This window comes from Propithecus coquereli, unplaced genomic scaffold, assembly GCF_000956105.1.
Source record: "Propithecus coquereli isolate 6110/MARCELLA unplaced genomic scaffold, Pcoq_1.0 Scaffold3, whole genome shotgun sequence".
NCBI classification, from domain to species: Eukaryota; Metazoa; Chordata; class Mammalia; order Primates; family Indriidae; genus Propithecus; species Propithecus coquereli.
The window spans coordinates 14,356,970-14,370,165 of NW_012148618.1; the positions used below are offsets into that span (position 1 = coordinate 14,356,970).

General features: G+C 38.1%; 1 protein-coding gene across 1 annotated transcript in view; it reads right to left on the reverse strand.

Annotated features, from left to right (window-relative positions):
- Positions 1-13,196, reverse strand: part of TP53BP1 (tumor protein p53 binding protein 1) — a 71,148-nt gene that overhangs the window by 12,753 nt on the left and 45,199 nt on the right. The window contains exons 17-19 of the mRNA XM_012649433.1: positions 8,907-9,393; positions 5,455-5,607; positions 528-799 (exon numbers count right to left, since the gene is read on the reverse strand). Coding sequence (XP_012504887.1) covers positions 528-799; positions 5,455-5,607; positions 8,907-9,393 — 912 coding nt within the window. The remainder of the gene's footprint in view (positions 1-527; positions 800-5,454; positions 5,608-8,906; positions 9,394-13,196) is intronic.

Genomic DNA, 13,196 nt, shown 5'->3' on the forward strand with positions numbered 1-13,196 from the left:
AAATCTCAACCAGGGAGTGGGGAGTGTGGGATAATACATAAAGGACATCCTCCTCTGTATAAGTCTGTTCCCCCTGACAACGCTTCCTACTGCTGCCCTCTGAAACAGCACACCCATTTCTGCCCTGCCTTCTCTACTTTAGGCTCTGGAAATCTGCAAAGGATAACAAAAAGCTAGGGGATACATCAAATTGGGGCCACTACTCCAAACTTCCTGTATTCCCAACTAAAAACGTGTAGGATGCAGAATATAGGGGTGGTAGGAGCATGTGCCCAGCATTCCCAAAGTCCCCTCGCCTGTTTTTCTGCATTTTCTCAGGGGCTTGTCAACAAAGTCTACCTCCCACAGGCCTCTACCCTACTTCCCACGTGAACCTAATACAGAAGAGGAACAAATGGGGAGGAAGAGGAGTTGATTTATCCCAGATCAAGGATGGGGAATTTCCCATTACTCCCCTTTTCCTGTCATATTAAATGTCAGCAACCCTGCCCCTGCTGTGGCTCTCTCTCTGGAGACCCTGTCTGCACCTCAGTTTTCCTGGGCCTCCTCGGGAGCTGGGTAAGGCAAAATCTGCGGGTTCTGTCCCGCTGGTTTTCCCTTTGAGTGGTCCGGCTCCTCTTCCTGAGCTGCCACTGCTGTGCATGGCTGAGAGACTCGTCCCACTTGACGTGCGGTGTAAGCTTGATGCCTTGGAGGAGAAGGAGCTGATATCCCCCAGGTCACCTGAGGAGCCCCCAGTCTGCGAAGGAGAAACTTCAGTTTCACACTCCTGACACTCTACGACTGGCTCTTCAGTCTCCTGCAAGGAAGAAATGCAGAAAAAGCTAAAAGAAGCCACAATAACATCATGCTACTGTGAAGGTTGGAAAATCCCAGAGATGGCAAGACATTTCAATTCAGAAAGGTAGTCATCAGGGGGAAACTTTTTGGAATAATAGAAATGCTCTATTATATTTGTTTTGAGAAATGGTTAAATAAAATTGTCAAAAGCCACTAGACTGAACATTTAAGATCTGTTCATTCTATTGGGAATATATTATATCTCGATAAAAAATAAAGATGGTACTAGACTGAGAAGAAAGAGACCACTATATTGAGGTAAGTTAAATTATCTTTTTATTGGACAAGTTCACAACCTTTGGCTACCAGAGAGGTAATTCCCTGTCTGAGAGAAGACAGGTAAGGAGGTAGGTAGGTGAAAGGTCAAAATAAGTGGTCAGGCGCCCTTCTAGGTACTTCATTAACAGTGGGCAGCATGACATGTTTAAGGACATTAGTTATTTTTTTTTTTATTTCAGCTTATTATGGGGGTACAGATGTTTAGGTTATGTATGTTGCCCTTGCCCCCACTTGCCCCCAAGTCCGAGCTTCAAGCGTGTCCATCCCCCAGATGGTGCACATCGCACTCTTTGTATATGCATATACCCGTCCCCTCCTCCCCCTCCCCCCTGCCCGACATTCAATAAATGTCATTCTATGTGCACTTATGTGTTGATCAGTTAATACCAATTTGATGGTGAGTACATGTGGTGCGACATTAGTTACTTTAGATACCTTTTAGTAAGTGATTGAGGAAATAGTAAAGTATAGGCAAAAATAGGCTAAAAGTAATATTACCATTTGGAAAAATGAAGACAAGAACTAAAAGGTTATATCAAAGTATATATGAGTTTTCAGTATCTACTGACCACAAGAAGGTCAAACTGGCTTTATCTCACATGCCCACTCTGATGGATTGGTAGTGGTTGCCTGGAGTTCAGTTTTAAAAAGGCTTCTGAGGCTAAATCCCAGGTTTAGTGGGGAAAGGTTCTAGGACCAGTCAGCAAAGTTCTCTATGTGCACAGTATAGAGAAATTATACCATGGGTGCTACCTATTTGCCTTCCTAGTCTAGAATGTTCATGCAATATTATGCAAATTGTCAGAGAGGATATGGAAAAGTATAAGATAGATTCTTCTCTTAAAGAGTTTGTAATCTCTCTGGGGAGACAATATGCAATGCACACACATACATATATATTTAGATAATACTATAAAATGATTAAATAATTATTTTGTACCTCTCCCCTTCTTGAAAATCTGTCTTCCTTTAAAATCCATAAAATCTCTTTCTCTTCCTTTCACTCTCCCTCTTTGGCTACTTATATTTATGTTTCTTTTTGAGTTCCTCTTTTTCTGCCTGTACCTTTAAAATTGGTATTTCCCAGGACTCTGTTCTCATTCCTTTTCTCACTCTTACATCCTCTCCTTGGCTAGTCTCACCACACTCATCCCTGCCTATCTACCACCAATATGATGGTTACTCAGCTCCAAACTTAGAGATAACCAATTCCTGCTAAACTCTTTCCCTTGGATGTACCACAGACACCTGAACCCAACACATCCAAAACTCAATATATGATCCTCTTTCCATGTCTCTGCCTTCAATGAATGGAATCCTGGATATCCTTAAGGCATTTCACATCCCCTACAGCTCTCTAACGGAGGCTGGTTTCTTTCACCAAACCCCCATTCAAGAGTTTTGAGATGATAGACCTCCTTGCTCCTTGTTGGCCATTTACAAACCATTTCTATCTCCCCACCTCTGGCTCCTACCAAACCAACATTTGCCTTTCCCCGTCCCTTGTTGTTATCTACCAACATCCTCCCAATCACTCTCTCTCATGCATGAAGACCTTAGCTCTTGGTTCACAGCCACCCTGCCCTCCCCTATCCCTGCTTCTGTCATCATTCTCAGTGGCTTATCTTAATTTGCTATGCCTCTGTTTCCACATTTGCATATGCATATGCACATGTGCAACTATATCTACCTCATACCATGGTTCTGAGGATTAAATTAATTTATTAAAGTTCTTAGAATAATGCCTGGCACACAGTAACCACTCAATAAATGGTAGTCACTATTATTATTTTATATATTATCATGGTAGCATTTCCCAAACTATGTTCCATAGGGGTATAATAGGTATTACTTTTTAAAAATGTTCAATGGTCAAATAAGTTTCGGCAGTGCTAGGTTAAACAGAATAAAATAGGTATCTTTACTAAAGGACTTAGAATCTTTAATATGGTAATATGTGAATTTCCATGGTGGGGGAGGGGCATGATGGTTAACAGTATATTGCTATGGTTTGTCCCCTCGAATCATGTTGAAACTTAATCTCCATTGTAACAGTAATAAGAGGTAGGACGTTTTAGAGGTGATTGAGTCACATGAATGGATTAATCCATTGGTGGATCAACAAACTGATGGAATAATGGGTTATCACAGGAGTACACTTGTCATCACCAGAGTGTGTCTGTTATAAAAGCCAGTTTGGTTCTCTCATGAGCCCCCTGCCATGTGATGCCCTGTGCTGCCTTGAGACTCTGTAGAGAGTCCCTACCAGCAAGAAGGCCCTCACCAGATGCAGCCCCTTAATTTTGGGCTTCTAAGCGTCCAGAACTGTTTAAGAAATAAATTTCTTAGGCCGGTTGCCATGGCTCACGCCTGTAATCCTAGCACTCTGGAAGGCTGAGGCGGGAGGATCGCTTGAGGTCAGGAGTTCAAGACCAGCCTGAGCAAGCAGCCATCTCTACTAAAAATAGAAAAAATTAGCCAGGCATAGCGGTGTGCGCCTGTAGTCCCAGGGGAGGCTGAGGCAGGAGGATCGCTTGAGCCCAGGAGTTTAAAGTTGCTATGAGCTAGGCTGAGGCCACAGCACTCTAGCCCAGACAAAGCCAGATTCTGTCTCAAAAAATAAATAACTAAATAAAAATTTAAAAAAAAGAAATTTCATTTCTTTATAAATTACCCAGTCTCAGGTATTCAGTTACAGCAACAGAAAATGGACTATGATACAGCATTTGGTGTTTCTCAAACTGACGTATAACCACAGAACTCCCCCCACCCAAGACTATCTAACAGGCTTGCTGTTTCCAGAAATATACTTTAGAAAGCACCATATAAAATACTAAATGAAGTAATATATATAATACTTCATATAGTATATCTTGCACAAAGTTCAATGTGGACAATAGTTATAAAAATTTTTCATAAAGGCAAATTGGTTTTCATAATTTTTCTAAAAATAACATGAAAAAAATTCCACAAAAATGTTTTTAAAACATCAAAAAAATGAAGACGAACCAGTATTTTAAAAGAAATATTTCTGGGATTTGGTATACAACAAATAAAGAAAAAAAAAAAAACAGTTTCTCAAACTAATGTCAAATGTTATCTGACAAAAGGGCCATAGCGGCCCATTATTGAACAACAGCAGTAACATGTTCCATTTAATAAAACTATATACCAGAGTTTAACTCTCCCTGAGATTTCCTGCATGGCTAACAGGCAGATTTAAAGGAAAGTGGGTGAAGGAAGAAAAAAAAGGAGGAAGAAAATAACTGTGCCTCTTATTAATAAAATGCTTTCTAGATCTTAACATATGTACCAACAAAAGCCCCAGATTTTTTATACTAGAAAATCTGTCTAATCTCAGCCTGTATTCGATCTAAACGAAGTCAGTGTATTATACTATACTGTATAACAAACAGTCAATAAATTTCAATATAATGCTGACATTGGAAATGAGTTTATAATGAATCCCACTAAAAAATAAAGGTGCATCTCTTACCAACAGGTCCATGACCACCCACATGGATGAGACAAAGAAAGAACACAATGAGTAGACATGAAAATATGTGACAAAACAATGAGAAGACATATGTAGCTAAACAGAGTTCTAAAAATATGTGACAGGCCGGGCGCGGTGGCTCACGCCTGTAATCCTAGCACTCTGGGAGGCCGAGGCGGGCAGATTGTTTGAGCTCAGGAGTTCGAAACCAGCCTGAGCAAGAGCGAGACCCTGTCTCTACTAAAATTAGAAAGAAATTAATTGGACAACTAAAAATATATAGAAAAAATTAGCCGGGCATGGTGGCGAATGCCTGTAGTCCCAGCTACTCAGGAGGCTGAGGCAGGAGGATTGCTTGAGCCCAGGAGTTTGAGGTTGCTGTGAGCTAGGATGACACCACGGCACTCTAGCCCGGGCAACACAGTGAGACTCTGTCTCAAAACAAAACAATGAGAAACAATGAGAAAACATATGTAGCTAAACAGAGTTCTAAACTTCATTTGAGTTTCCAAAGATTTTTAAAAATACATAAAATCTTTCTATTTATACATAAGAGAGATTTTACAGAGATTTATCAATCTGTTCTTTACGGAAAAGAAAGCATAATGGGACTGGTTAAAAATAACTAACCAAATGTCAAACAGCAAGCCCATGGTTGAGGAAGACATAGGTTGTAGGACCTCTAATTTCTAACCCAGTTCTTATATCTTTCCTACTAAAAAGATGAAAGAAAACAAAGTGTTAGTAGCTAGTTGCATGGGAATGGGGGATGGGGTGGAAAGCCAAGATGATTTTTCTACAGAAAGAAACTTGCCACAGAGACCCAGGGTATATATTACCTCAGTTACTTTTCTTTCTACTTCTGTTCCATCCACATAATACACATCTGTGATGACACGAGTGACAAGTGTGCGTACTTCACGGATCGTTCTCATGTGACGATGCAAGACATGGCCATGTGGAGGCTGAGGCATATCAAACTCTTCTTCTCCCTGTGACAGAAGATACAGAACACAAGCACAGGTCTCAATGCAAACTGTCAAAATCACAAATCAACTTCTTCATAGTGAGCGTTATTTAGAGGTTCCCTGAATCTAGTGTGATAGAATTTTCCAGCTATTTTGTTTTCCATTACGGATAACACCAGGGATAGATCAGCTGTATAGTCAGAGGCTAAGAGGAATTTGTATAAGTATGACCTAAAATGACCTATTTCTGTCTAAATCAAAATCATAACATCTAGCACTTATACCTAGGGATATTTAGGTGAACCTCTGACACCTAAAAGTACATTATTTTAAAACTATATTCCTTCTGAAATTGATGCTGACTTGTCAATTAGTAAATGAGTTTACACTTTGAAAAGCTCTTTAGGTAAAAAGAAGGCATTCTTTAGTCCTTTAACCGATGTATTATTCTGGTTTTGTGTAATCTCAGTGCAGTCTGTTTTCCTGCATTAGTAAGTGAAAACTAAAGTTTATTTATTACCGGAACAAGGTACATTGATTTTTCTAGAATTGTAAAATATTTAATCTATTCCAAAGAATAGATTTAGTTAGAACTAGTGTCCTGTAGCAGAAAACATCATTAAATTAAGATTTTGTAGCTAGTTCTACTATAAAGAATAATGTAGGCTTCAGTAAGATCCTACATTTTTATGACAACTGTCACATAATATTATTTAGGAAGACTGAACGTCTTTCACTCAAAAAACATTAAGCAAATATTTTTTGAACAAATTATGGGAGCCAGGTACTGACTGTATTAGACAAATAATTGCTGGAAAATTCAGGACAGGTATAATTCATTCAATATTTCTGAAAAAATTCATACGTACTATCTCTGATTTACAGAAACACAACACATTAAGACTACCTTCAAATGAACAACTGGGTTTAACTAAAATAGCACCCAGATTCATAATTTCTTGTTCATAATTTTGTATTTACAAATAGCCCCTGAGTACATGCTTTAGTAAGATCTGGATAATTTTTAAAAGATGACTAGTTAGCAAATTAGATCTTCTTTTTTTTTTTTTTTGCTGGTGTACACTGGCACTCTGCAACCTTGAACCTCCTGGGCTCAAGGGATCCCCCTGCCTCAGCCTCCTGAGTAGCTGGTCACATGCCATCATGCCTGGCTAGTTTTCTAAAAATGTTTTCGTAGAGACAGGGTCTCTCTATGTTGCCCAGGCTGGTCTTGAACTGCTGGCCTTAAGCTATCCTCCCGCCTTGGGCTCCCAAAGTGTTGGGATTACAGGCATAAGCCACTGCACCCAGCCAGCAAATCAGGTCTTAAAAGCCCTATTTACTACCTCTAATCATTCCTTTCTTTGAGCCTTCCAGCCTATATTGCCTAGGACCTGCCTATGGCTGATAACAAGTGCTAGAATTTCAGTTCTGTATTTCTTAAGAAATATGTTTTCTCATAACACCTATTATCACATTTACTTACATCCTCACTCTCCTATCCCCTACTCTATTGGCTCTGTAATTCTGAGGGGGAAATATAGTTTTGTGTCCTACCTTATTTTCCCCATGGTAGGCTGATTTTACTTTCAGCATTCAATATCGAAGTAACCAAGACTTTAAAAAGAATTATATGTACCAATGTAATAATGGTAATTCTACATTTTTCCTGACAATGTGGTGGTAATTTACCTAAATTCACCTAAAACTTTCAATAATTTACCTGAATATTCCCCATTCCACCCTGGGAACTGGAAAGAGTGAAATATTGGCTAAAATGAAAATATGTAAATTATGTGAATAAATATAAATGAAATCAAAAGCATGGAATCTTACTCAGCCAGTTCTTTAAAATATTTCTACACACACAACTCTGGTTAATGAATGATTAGAGCAAAGGTTTGTCACACCTCAATCATCAGGGAGCCCATGCATCAGAACCATGTAAGCCTAGACTTCCTGCCTATACACACACAGTTTGACTGTTCTCCACTACAGAGAGGGTCAATCTCTGCATCACACAGTCTAAAAGATTTCAGTGCTTTACATATTCCTGAAATGCAGCCAAGAAGCTTCCCTATATTCTTCTAATTACAAAAGCCATACACATGATCACTTCAATAGAGACACTTAAACATATTTGACAGAGTAAGAAAGGAGAAAAGGGAAAGGAGGCAGATAAAAAGAAAGCTATGCTTACTCTCTTCAAATAGTCTTCTGAAAAGAGGTCTCTGTGAAGATAAATAACCTGAGACTCTTACCATTATTAAGGGAAGGAAACAAAAATAAAACCACACTTTGCCTTCATAGAAAACCTGGTTCCATGCCCACTTGACACATAAATGGAAGTTTAAGGAATATCAAAGTAGGCTGATGTGCTTTTCTACTAGCACTGACTTATGTCCTACAAATAGTGCAGGAGATTTCATCATGCTAGTCAGAATAGCATGCAATTTAAAACTTACAAATTATTTCTAGAATTTCCCATTTAATATTTTTGGAATCAACTGTGGTCGACTGCAGGTAATTGAAACCATGAAACGTAAAACCTCTGATGAGGGGAGACTACTGTAACAGTAACTTCCAAATTTTCTCTGCCATGGATCCCATGATAAAATTTTGTGAACTTCCACTTATTTGTTAACACATACATTTCTACTATCACTTCTTATCCTCTTACCTACTCAATTTTTACTGGCACCAATACTTCCCTACCCTATTGCTAGGAAGCTATTCTTCCTCCAGCCTCACTTTCATCAGCCCCAATCCTTGTCCTTCCATTATCTCTACTCTTAGCCTGTCTTCTGCAGTCCTTAGTCACCTGGGGACTTTTCCCCACCTTTTTATTCCTGTTATTGTTCTTTCTGTTTCCAATACTGAAATACACTATCCCTCATGCTTCTCCTTCCTCCTTTACTTTCTACTCTTTGAGTTCCTGGGAAGCATGGCAAAACAGACTTAGGGGAGAAGTAATTAGCTTGGTAGCTAGAAAGGAAGATGAAAAATGATGGAGAAGGAAAAGACTGAACATAGAATAATATTGTAAGATCTAGACTGTATCCCTGGCTTTCTTTTCCAGTAAAGATCTACTTGACAAACTCTAGCACTATTCTATTTTCCGTAAAAGACTATCTATTGATTATAGCTACTCACAATTTTCACTACTCTATCTCTATCTTGGAAAAATTGTTTTTGTCTTTTAACCACTGTTTTGTACAAAACTGTTAAGTTAGAAGTAGAAGGCAGAAGTGCCACAACTTAAATTCTGAGAACCCAGAGAGCCAAAAACAGGGCCTCTGATGCACCCCAATATGTTCTCTCACCTGGCTATGGAGTGACTCTGTATCATCTCCAGGAGCACTGACTGGTTTCTCACCACTCCCCCTCTCAGTCTGAACTGTGGCATCTTGTTTTCCAGAATTCTGATCCACTGTACTGGTCCCCTGTTCACACACATTCTTTACAGTCTGGGTTGCTGCTGAAACAGTTTCTGGGACCCATAAGGAACGCTCCATAGTTTGGATTCCTATGTTATTTTGGCTGGGCCTTTCAATCAAGGCCTTACTAGGTTTTTCCTTATTGGTATTCTGTCTTTCTTTATGGCCTTCTAACACATCTGTCTCCATTGCTTCTCCTTGAGGACTGGATGGCTCCTGTGTGGCCATGTGCTGGGAGGCAGGAGAAGCAGGCTCCTTAACAGGACTAATGGGTTTCATAGGCTGTTGACTCTGCCTGATTCTTTGGTCACCATCCAATTTTTCTTTCTCCTCCTCTTCTTCTTGAGTACTTGGAAAATGGAGCAAGTTCCCCCTGAAAATGAAACATAAAGAAACCATGTGAAGTAAGCAAGAGCGTGTATGTGTACATGTGTGCATGTGGATAGTGGCAAGAGGGAACCATATTTTGACAATTTGAAAAATATAGGGAAAGGAGAAATTTAGGTGGGCAATTATATCACCTTGTAAGGCCTCTCATCATAATTTCATTCCTATGAAAAAATAATGGGGAGATAGGACAATTGCACCATGACAATAGTTATAAAATTTCTTCCCATCACTAGCTATGAACTCTGAAACTTGACATAGGAAAATGAAGTAAACAAAAAAATATAAACCCATTATTGAAATCAGACAAAGAAAGATAGCTTAGGGATCCACTTTGAAAAGATCTATTAGGTCAAGATGTCTCATTTGACTTTATGAATGGTTCTAACATTCCTTGACCGACTCCTAGCATTTTAGATATTGTTTGTCCCCTCCTGACCAATAATTTTAGGAAAAGAAATCCAATCTGTAAAGGATAAAGTTGTAGGTAGATTAGAATTTTGCTAGCTATACTGATATATCTACAGCTAAACATTTCAGAATGCCTTGGTTCCTCAAGACAGTTCTCAAGATATCACCCATTTCTTTTCATAAGTGTTTCCACTTGAGTATCAGTGCTTATTTATCCCATAAACATTTGCTGAATGTCTCCTACAAACCAGGTATCATGATTTCTGAGGTGACTAGGAGCATTCTTAAATGTCCTTAACAATTCTCCAGAATAAAAAGGCCCAAGTCAGCAGGTTACACAGAAACTGAACATTCACATCTTAATTCATCTTTATATTTAAAACACCTAACTCAGGGCTTAATATAAAATTAGTGCTTAACGCATGTACTTTTAATGAATGTTCTCTGAATCAACTAAGTACAAAATCTACCCGCTGATTAAATAAACATAAATGAATGCATTCTTAGGCTACATTACATGTACAATAGCCAAAATAAAGATAAAAAGAATCCATTCTGAACTGAGCATGCTAAGACTACATCTGGAATATCTGTTTCAGTTTTGGATGTGGCATTTCACAAGGCATAAAATGAGATATACCCAGAAGATAACAGCAAGGATAAGGGGCCTAGAAACTATGTCATATGTTGCTTTAAGTATTTGTCCAGAGTAAGATAGAGCTGGGGCTGTCTCCTATTTGGGAGACATCCTTAGGATCTGAGCTTGCCTAAGCAGAAAGAGTAAAGGAAGAATGGAGAGCTCTCTAGGTCTTGCTCTGCTCTGCTTTGGCTCCTGAAAGAGGAGAAAAGGAGAAGTTTCTGAGGTTTCTATATTGTTTAGCTCAGCTTACCAGAACAGAACATCAAAGAGGGATTTGAAATAGAGTTTGAACCAAGAAGAGCTTAGCATACATTTGGTTATTGTAGTTTGTATCTTATCTCTTAGGAACCTCAACTAAATGAGGATGTATTGTCCAATGACGAAGAGATAAGAATACAATCACCAGGAGATTCATGAGTAGCACCTACCTCTTAAAAAGGTTATAAATGATCATATATGTACTAAGCACAGCTGATGCTCAATCAATATTAGCTGCATAAGACAAAGAAATTAAAGAGACTCAGTTCATTTTCAATATGAACTGAATATTCATGTTTGAATCTTTAAGACATCTAACATATCAACGGCTAAGCAACAATGAAAGTGATTTAAAAGCCAGAGGGGCAGGCCTTGATTAATCATTTCAAGAATTCAATTACCATTGTTTCCAACCCCAAATAAGCTTTCACATTTTCCAGGGATCCCCAACCTACTATGAGTTGTATAATTATTTCATTATATATTACAATGTAATAATAATAGAAATAAAGTACATAATAAATGTAATGCACTTGAATCATCCCGAAACCATTCCCCCTTCCCTAGCCCATGGAAAAATTATCTCCTACGAAAACAGTCCCTGGTGCCAAAAAGGTTGGGGACTACTGCCTGAGCTGAATCTTTGTGTGTCCCCGTTTAAAAAAATTCATAAATTAAATCCTAACCTCCAAGGTGATGGTATTAGGAGGTAAAGTCCTTATGAATGAGATTAACGCTCTTTTATAAAAGAGACCTCAGAGAGTTCCCTTGCCCCCATCTGCCATGTGAAGACAGCTTATAAACCAGGAAGCAGACCCTCACCAGACACTAAATCTGTCAGTGCTTTGATCTACAACTTTCTAGCCTCCAGAACTGTGAGAAATAAATTTCTGTTGTTTATAAATAAGCCACCCAGTTTATGGTCGTTTGTTACAGCAGCCCAAAGAGACTAAGACATTTCAGAAGCTGTTTATTCAATTCTGTTTTATTCTGGACTTTTCTTTTCCCTCAAGAGACAAATATTAGGTTGCTTTTTTTTTTTTTTTGCCCTCCGAAGAGTTAATCAGAACTCTTCTCTCTCTAAAGACCAAAGGTGTCGCTGCAACATTAGCAGTATTCAGCAGATTCCTATCAAATATCAGAATTTTGATATTTATCATTCTCATGTTAGCATTGGTCCATATGATTAATGTTAAAATTACAGTCATTTTCCCTCAGGTTCATACAAATATTGTTTTGGTTGACAAGTTTGCTGATTAAGATCAAAATAGAAAAACAGGAGAAAAAACAAAGCCTTAAATGGAACATATAAGTGCTGCCCTACTCCTATCGTTTATAAATCCTTAGACATAAGTAAAGCAATCAAGAAAAATCCACCATAAAGATGTATACTAACATCCCAAGAAGCAATAAAGAAGGAATCTTTAGTACCAGAAAAGAGCTTTGGAAGCAAGGGAAATCCAATAAATTATAAAGAAATGCCACACTTCCATCTTCTCCATTAATTCCAGCTACACAATTCTACTCTGGTCACTATACGCCAGATTCAGAAACTGATGCTAAAAAAGCAAACTTTAGCAGAAAAAGCTTGGATAAAATTAATCCAAAGTGAAACAGGGAAGAATAAATCTCCATATTTAACAAAATTCTAACTATTTTCTTCTGCATATAGCTCTGTCTATGAAGCAACTTGAAACAAATACAGCTAGATTCCCCGGTCCTTGTTCTACCAAGGTGAAACAGTATCACTAACATCTTGGCACCTCTATTTTAAGATACTCTAATAAAAAAAGGAAGGCAATAAAATGCCATCAATAAGTTTAGTAATAGCTGGGCCATTACACTACTTTTGGAATCACATGAAGTGGCATTTCATCTACCAAGCTTTCAACACAATAGAAAATATGATTTCCTTACCACCAGAGACATTTGAGTCCCAAGAATATCAACAAGTTCACATTTAATAAACAGAATGCCCAGAAAAAGCACTGATATGTTTCTTCTAAATATTTCTATTAATAATGCACATAGAAATTACGCTACCAATACTACTAAGGATATACCTACTAACAAAACATTATCACATTGTCTAATTACAAAAGCAAAGACACTACCTCATAATGAAATTACAAGTTTATTTCCATTGCCATTGCTTATTTGCCTATACTAAGAATCATAGATTCCAAACAAGATATTCTTTAATTATTTAAATGGAGTAAAAACACATGCAACTCAAATTTTTTCTGCTTCAAAGCTGTTCTAAAAGATTATGGAGTAATGAAATTATGGGAAAATCAATTCCATCAAGTCTGAAAAACTTTAAATTTGGGATGTTAAGCATCTCATATTTTCTCTGTGGGAAACTAAGGGGAAATACAGTCTGTTAAAAGCAAACATTATGGCCAAGCAAGGTGGCTCACACCTATAATCTCAGCACTTTGGGAGGAGGTCAAGATGTCTCATTTGACTTTATGAATGGT